This window comes from Fukomys damarensis, unplaced genomic scaffold, assembly GCF_012274545.1.
Source record: "Fukomys damarensis isolate Sample0158 unplaced genomic scaffold, DMR_v1.0_HiC HiC_scaffold_27, whole genome shotgun sequence".
Taxonomy (NCBI): Eukaryota; Metazoa; Chordata; class Mammalia; order Rodentia; family Bathyergidae; genus Fukomys; species Fukomys damarensis.
In genome coordinates, this window is record NW_022900939.1 from 1,825,441 (window position 1) to 1,833,470 (window position 8,030).

Consider the following 8,030-nt stretch of genomic DNA (forward strand, 5'->3'; position numbering starts at 1 on the left):
CAGAGACCCACATAACAGCCTACAGTGCCATGTAGGTCAAGACCAACTTTTTCCAAAGAATAAAAAAGTGACTAAGAATTTCAAGCCTTTATTTTAAAATATTCTTCATTACAAGTTTAAATTCTGAAGAAGCTCTCCACAAACACACACACACACACACACACACACACCCCAAAATGTTCATAAATACTGACTGCAGAGAAAATTTAAAATGAAAATTTTAAAATGGGACATTTATCCATTCTCCAACAGGCAGGTCCTCAGGAGCCACAGTTCTGGGGTTAGCGTGGCTGCCTCTCCGTCCAGAATTCACAGGTAAATTTCCATACTTAATCGGGAGGGAGAAAATGGAATCTTCATTACGTTTAAATTCTGAAGAAGCTCTCCACACACACACACACACACACACACACACACACCCCAAAATGTTCATAAATACTGACTGCAGAGAAAATTTAAAATGAAAATTTTAAAATGGGACATTTATCCATTCTCCAACAGGCAGGTCCTCAGGAGCCACAGTTCTGGGGTTAGCGTGGCTGCCTCTCCGTCCAGAATTCACAGGTAAATTTCCATACTTAATCGGGAGGGAGAAAATGGATGTGGTCGGGCAATATTGCTGTAAGGAAAGAAAAAAGAATTCATGAAGTAGTACTGGTGGGAAACAGCTGAAGAACTCCTGGAGTTACCAAAGCTCACAGGCGAGCGCCTGGGAGAAGAAGGGCTTCGTTTGAACCACCTAACAGTCCACCGAGCACCACGTGGGCAGCACCTCTGTTCTGACTCTCACCTACGGTTGCTCAGACAGGAGTCATTTCAACCACTGAATTCTTGGATTGAATAATTTGATAAAAGTATCATTTTAACATTTCCTGTTCTATTATCTTATAATAATTAACAAAAATACAAAGTTTGGCCATCTTACATTTAAATAATTGGACTGGTAAGTGGCTGAAGCCCAGAACTCACAGAATATTTTAATATTCTATGATTCAAGCATAGCAGTTCTGTTATTTATATGCCCCTTTATTAATAAAACACTAATATTTCATAAGAGCAATGTCTCAAGTTTTTAAAGAACCAAATTGATACATAAAATAAAATACTTAGCCCACCTGAGATACTGAAATCTAAAGACTGCAGCCCATTTTTACCTTAATTGAAAAGAGATTTATCTTACATGCCAAAATACTGTTATTAAAAAACAGCTGACGTTAGAGCTAGCATTGGTATCAACTTCCACGTCTGTGGAAATTCCCAGCCCCACGCATGTGTACATCATAAAGATTTTTCTCTTGCTGGTTTGAGATTGATATAATAAAATATCTATTGTGGGCACAGTAACAAAACTGCTTTACCAACAAGGATGAGAAGTACCTTGGCCTATTAGATCCATAATTACCATAGAAATTCAGTTATTTATTGGAATCAGGACTTTAAAGATACGTTAGACTCCTATTTTAGATCCAGCACTGTTCACATCGACCAACATATGGAAATAGCCTAGCCACAAGCAATGGAATGCCATTCAGCCTTCTCAAAGGAAATTCTGCAACATGTAACAATGTGTGTGAGCTTATGCTAAATTAAAAAAGTCAATTGGAGAAAGATAAATACTGCATAATTGCACTTATAGGAGGCATTTTAGAAACAGTCAAATCTTTTCCTATCCATATCCCTTTTCTCTCTCTCTCTCCCTCACTCCCGCCTAAATGCTCTGGCTAATGTTTCCAGAACTAGACTGAAGAAGAGTGGTGATAGTGGGCATCCTTGTCTTGCTTCCGATTGTACAGTAAAAGCTCTCAGCTTCTCCCCACTTAGGAGAACATTGGCTGTTGGTTTGTCATAGGTGGCTTTTATCAGATTGAGACAAAGATCTTGTATTCCTATTTTCTTTAGGGTTTTTATCATGAATGGATCCTGAACTTTGTCGGATGACTTTTCTGCCCCTATTTAGATGATCATGTGGTTTTTATCCTCGACTCTGTGTTACATTTGTGTGCTGTTACATTTGTTGATTCTCATATGTTGAACCATCCCTCCATCCCTGGAATGAATCCTACTTGGTCGTGATATATAATATTTTTGATCGTTGACTACATTCTGTTTGCCAGTATCTTATTGAGGATTTTTGCATCTATGTTCATCAAAGAGATTTTTCTGTAATAGAATCAACAAATGGGATCACAACAAATTAAAATGTTTCTGCACAGCAAAGGAAACCAACAACAGAGTAAAGAGACAACCCACAAAATGGGAAAATAATTCCAGCTTCTTTTCAGACAGAGGACTAATATCTAAGGTATATAAAGAACTCAAAAATTCAGGCCCCCAAATGTAAAGATCCAATCCAAAACTGTGCATCTGAAATGAATAGACAAGTCTTAGATGCAGTACAAACAGCAAATAAATAAATGCAAAAATGTTCAACATTGCCGGACATTTGAGAGACACAAATTAAAACACTGAGATTCCACCTCACCTCAGAAAGAATGGCTATTGTCAAGAAATCAACCAATAACAAATGCTGGCAAGGATGTGGGGGAAAGGGAACCCTTCTCCGTGGTAGGTGAGAATGTAAATTAGTAAAATCAATATGGAGATTGCTCAAAAAACTAAAAAGTTCCATTTGACCCAGCTATTCCCCTTCTACGGATCTTCCCCAAAAAGCTAAAGTCATCATACCACAATGATACGTGCACACTAATATTTATAGCCACACAATTTAAAAATAGCTAAATCTTGGAAACAGCCCAGATGCCCATCAACAGGTAAATGTATAAAGTGGTATTTATATGCAATGCATTACTACTCTGCCATAAAGAAGGACAAACTTGAGACATTTTAGGTAGATAGATACACCCTGAGACCATAATCTGAAGTGAAATAAATCAGACCCACAAGTTTAAATGTTGCATTGTCTCTCTCGTGTGAGAAACCCAAAGTGTAAATAAGGAGCAAAATGGAGTATAGACATTGGGAAGGAAGAACTTGTTAAAATGGGGAGGCAAACAAGGGACAGTGAAGGAGGAAGAGAAAAAATGGAAACAGAGCTTTTGTTAATGAGGAGGGGAAGAAGGGTGAAGCAAAGAGAGGGGATGGTAAAAGACAAACAAACAAGCAAAAGAATAGCTATGCTATGTACAGGTACAGAGTCCTGATGACAAACTTGATCACTATGTATGGCAAACATATACTCATAAAATATTAGTTAATTTAAAAAATAGATCTACAGAGGCATGGGGTATGATGTAGTTTCCAGAGAAATGAGGAGTTAACCAATTAATCGGAATAAAGTTTCATTTTATTAGAAAGGTGCAGAAGCATTGGGGACCTGGTGCACAACACTGAACCCAGAGTCAAGAATGAGGCGTCACACGCTTAAAAATGTGCTAGCACAGATCTCAGTGTGAAGCACTCTTACCACAATAAATAAAGTTCTTAAAGAATCAATAATTCATCACCACAGCCACCCGAAGCTGAAATAGCATGGGCACCCCGTACACAATGTGTGACTCACATCGCTTTATTCAACACAGGCCATTTTTCATAACTACATTGTGAATCCTGTACTACAATGACAAGTCAAAACACCCACCTCACCGTCCGTTCTGGCTGGCTCACCGAGCTCTTTGCCTCATGTGAAGTTGTGCTCTTCTTTCTCGCTGACTTTTTGGACTCACCACTACTATGGGCCACCTCCTTTTTCACATACTTTAATGTAAACGATCTGAATGAGAGAAGTCATTATAGAGATTTGGCATTTGTACGTATACCGTTTGGGGAGAGAAGAAAAGGAGATAGACTGGTTGGCTCTAACAGCCCTTTCGTAGGCATTGGGGTGGGCAGGACTAGGGATGGTGGGTATAGAAGTGAACACTGAAGAAAAGGAAGGTTTGCTACTCAAAATGGTTTTGCATAATACAGCCCCCTCCTGGTACTTCACTGCTTTGAAACCTGCTGCTTCTGGTACTCAATGCATTTCTGACATGAACATTGTGTCCCAGTACTCCTCATATACTCATTGTTTGTTCAGAACCATACTAGCAAGCTAGAGTTTGTTGGTATGGATGTCCTGGTGACTCACCCTTCCCCTCCAAAATAATTTTCCAGTAGTCATCATCTTTGGTGTTTGTTGCATCTTCCGGAACCAGTTAACAAGCACTGAGGTCCCCCTGTACTTCTGTTGACTCTATAACACTTAGGTCTTGGCTAAACAGTATAAACAGACAATGCTAAATGGTGCAGCATGTAAACCTCCAAACCCTTTGTTTCCCTATCACGCAATCACTAAGCCTGATCCTCTAAAATGTCCACTGTCTGACCCATTCACATAAAGATTACCAGTACCTCTTGATATTTGTAGTGATAACTTAGGGCAGATTTGAGAACACGGGCTCTTAAGTGAAAATGTTGACATTTGACTCAATACTGTCAGCTGTCAGTGAACTACCGACAGCCTCGCCTCCTTCAGAAAAGGCCCGGACAGAATCAACTGAATTCTGAAAGATCAACCTACACAGTTAAGCAGAACTCTGCAGATCACACGGGACCCAAATGTTTGGCCACAGATTTACTCTAGGAACACCTGGCATTCATTTTAATGTCAGGTAACCTTTTCTCAGTGGTCTACGATGCTTACCTTCGAATATAGCATGATATTGGTAAGAAACCCCAGAAATCTGAATTTTCTGGTTCATAATTGATTGAACTTTCAATGAGAATACCCCATGAGCGTACCTAAACAGGCGAAGAGTAAAAAACTGGTTATTTCTGTTATGTCTGGATGTTAGACTGAATAAAAACATCATATCCTACAATTGAAACACAAAGCAATGTCAAAAATGAACAAGCATTTATTTACCTTACCCCTACAGTGGGGTCACTACTTGCATATTAGTCACCTGTAATAGGACTATTTAACATCTTAAAATATGCTGTTCAAGTGCTTGTTAGCACCCTAGATTGTACAAGTTCAAATTCTATACTTAACATTTACCCTTTTTGTGACCAGAGAGAGAAAATAATTCCAAACTTTTGACCTATAAAAGGGTCTGGTAAGAATTTACAGGGTTGAAAGCGTCAGAACACATGTATTACATATTAACAACATCAAATTTCATCTCACTTGTTCACACATGGGAATGTATTGGCCCATATACCGGAGAGTCCTAGGTGAGAAGATATTAGGAATAGCTTGATTTTTAAAAAATCCATACATAATCAAATACCTATTTCTCAATTTCCCTTAAAAAGAATCTCATCTTTTACGTTCCCTGAGTTGGACTTTTTTAAGGTAGTTTCTTTGCACAGGATTTGCAGACTTAAACCTCAGGACCTGTCTACTTCCAGGATCTATCTGCTTCCCAATGGAAAAGACCAATCCTCTCCCCTAAAAAGCCCTGCAAACATATCAGAAAGATTCTTCTAGCAGTGGAGTTATTCCACGGAGTAATCAGTATTATCTGAATCACTCATTTCACAAGTACTTATTAAGTGCCTACATTTTACTTAACAAATGTTTGGACAGCTTGCCATATGAAAAGCACTGCTTAGCTACTGGGAGAGTAAGCAGTGGTCCAAGGTACGGGACACTGTCTGGATCCAAGAGTAGAATCTGTCCACCTAAGTCATCTGAGGAGATCAGAAAATATAGCGAATGTTTAGATTCTTCAAAGGCACAGTGTCATTAATCCCCCCAAAATACTTCCCCTGACCCTAAACACAATGATCATGCTGCTCTTGCCACTTCCTGGAGCAGTTCTGGAAATCCTATTTTGTAAGTGTCTTTAGCTGCACCGTTTAGGCTACCACAATGTCCTAAATTAATTCAAAACATTAACTTTCCATCATTTATTTCTACTTTGGGGAAGAACCCGAAGCCCCACAGTGTGACCCAGTGAATGAGGAGGGTAAGTTCACACCATCGTATTTGTTACAAACCTCCCTTTCCATTGGCTGGCTCTTGGCGACAGCATTCACTGTGTACTTGATCGCAGCTTGTAAAGACGTGACAGCAGATTCCCAGAACTGCTTCAGAAAGTGGCAAGAAGGATTGTACAAGTGTGTTAAAAGTGGAGGGGAGTATCTGAGGGGATTAGTGGCAATGTGTCTCTTACTGCAATAAATTTTGCATTTAAACATAACTGTAATCATTTTTTTTTAATTTACACATTCAACATCTATTTCAATCCCCCCTCTATACACTAAAAGTGAGTTGATATGGAACTCTACCAGGGCACTATGGAGGCTACATAAACCACCTGAAACCAAGTAAGGCCATTAGCTAAGGAAGCATAACCTGCACTAGGTAGTATGCAGCTGAAGGGAACTGAAGCTTCTCAAATGCTCATCAGCACACCAGGAGCATAATTGCTTAATAATGTTGCTCATTTCCCTCACTTTAACCTAGGCACCTCCCTTCTTTCCCCTTCTCCCACACACACACACACACACACACACACACACACACCCCTAATGATCCATTTTATGTGGAATAGTTGATACAACCTCAGGAAAGATCGATTCCCCTTTAACTATACAGCAGCTGTAGGACTTTTTATTCCCTTTTACAGCTGGAATTTTTAGACAATGACAACTAGGTGGGAGATTGTCAGGATGATTCAAGATAAAGTGTTTTGCTCTGTGTAGGCTTTATCACAGAGAATATAGAGTCTCACCATCAAAGGCAAGAAAGATATATTGCAGAAGTTAGATAAGTAAATGCACCATGGGTAAAGTTCCATGTCCTACCTGCCATCTCTCCTGTTGTGAAATGATCCAAAAACTAAAGATTGTCAATATTATAGCAGCTAACAATTAATTCATAGTTAACTGTAATGAATGTTTTGTAACGCTGAAAATAAAACCAAAGGACATTGTTGAAATAACTTTTCTTACTTCAGTTTTGATTCCACATTGAGAGAGAGGATAAAAATACTCATAGTAGCCCATGGACTTTTCAGTCACCCTGCAGCGAGTTCCTAGATACAGTTCGGACAGCTGGGGCTCCGGGTGATTCCCAAGAACCCGCCACTTCACTCTCACCCACAGCCACTGCTCACTGCAGGTTACAATCACTGATAAGAGAAAGAAATGAAAGCGTCATACACATGTCTCTCACCGAGCAATAGCTCCGAAAACACTTAACCTCTGGCCAGTCCGGGTCTCAACTCCAGCACGAAAATGGTTCGGTTCTGTTTACATATTTCCCACTTGCGTGACCTTGGATACATTGTCTCCGTGCTCAGTCTTTTCACCTGACCGTAGAAAACTCACAAAGGCTCATAAAACAATTCTCCACCAGGTTCCCTAGAGAGTATTTGAATGTCATCTACACACAGACCCCAAGATCACATCCCAGCACATCGGACACAGACCTGAAAAGCTTTGACACTGGGTTGTAGGCACTTGGGAAAAGCAATCAGATGCTTTCCATTTAATGTTTAAGCCAATTATACCTCATTGTGCTATGACAAACTAAAGACTTCTGCTTAAATATTTAATGTTACTGTAAATATACATAATATGTATAATATTTTAAATTCCAGCACCCTGAGGTCAACTTGTTGGGGATTCAAGAGGAAGTATGGCATGTCTGAGTGGAGAACGGCACTGACTAGCTTTCAGCAGATGATTACCAGAGTGTAACATACTAATTCCCAAAGTCAACCTTATGTAAGAGAGCGCACCACTGCCAGAGAGGCCGCCCTCCAGAATTCCCTTTTCCTTACCATCCTCTAAACCATGACTGGATCCAAAAACCATGAGGAGCACAACTAACACACCAGTGATCTTCATCACTTCGGGTCTCTGTCCAGGGTTCCACAGGAAACAGGAAGTGAGGGAAACAGGAAGTTGGGGGGAAAGGGGGCTCAGATATTTATAGAACCCCTGCCTGCTCAGCTGCAATCCTTCATTAAGGAAACACTAGGGCTGGAGATTTAGCTCAGTGGTTCAGTGGCCTGCCTCACAAGCGCAAGGACCCGAGTTTGATCCCTGGTACCAAAAAGAAAAAAAAAAAAAAAAAA

General features: G+C 39.9%; 1 protein-coding gene across 1 annotated transcript; it reads right to left on the minus strand.

Annotated features, from left to right (window-relative positions):
* Positions 1 to 486: 486 nt before the first annotated feature.
* Positions 487 to 7,839, minus strand: LOC104868336 (oocyte-secreted protein 4A). Its single transcript, XM_010633084.1, has 5 exons — positions 7,734 to 7,839; positions 6,901 to 7,079; positions 4,643 to 4,740; positions 3,599 to 3,730; positions 487 to 619 (listed from the first exon to the last, which is right to left on the minus strand). Exons 1-5 carry the CDS (start codon positions 7,798 to 7,800, stop codon positions 559 to 561), a joined length of 537 nt encoding a protein of 178 aa, XP_010631386.1. The 5' UTR covers positions 7,801 to 7,839; the 3' UTR covers positions 487 to 558.
* Positions 7,840 to 8,030: the final 191 nt, after the last annotated feature.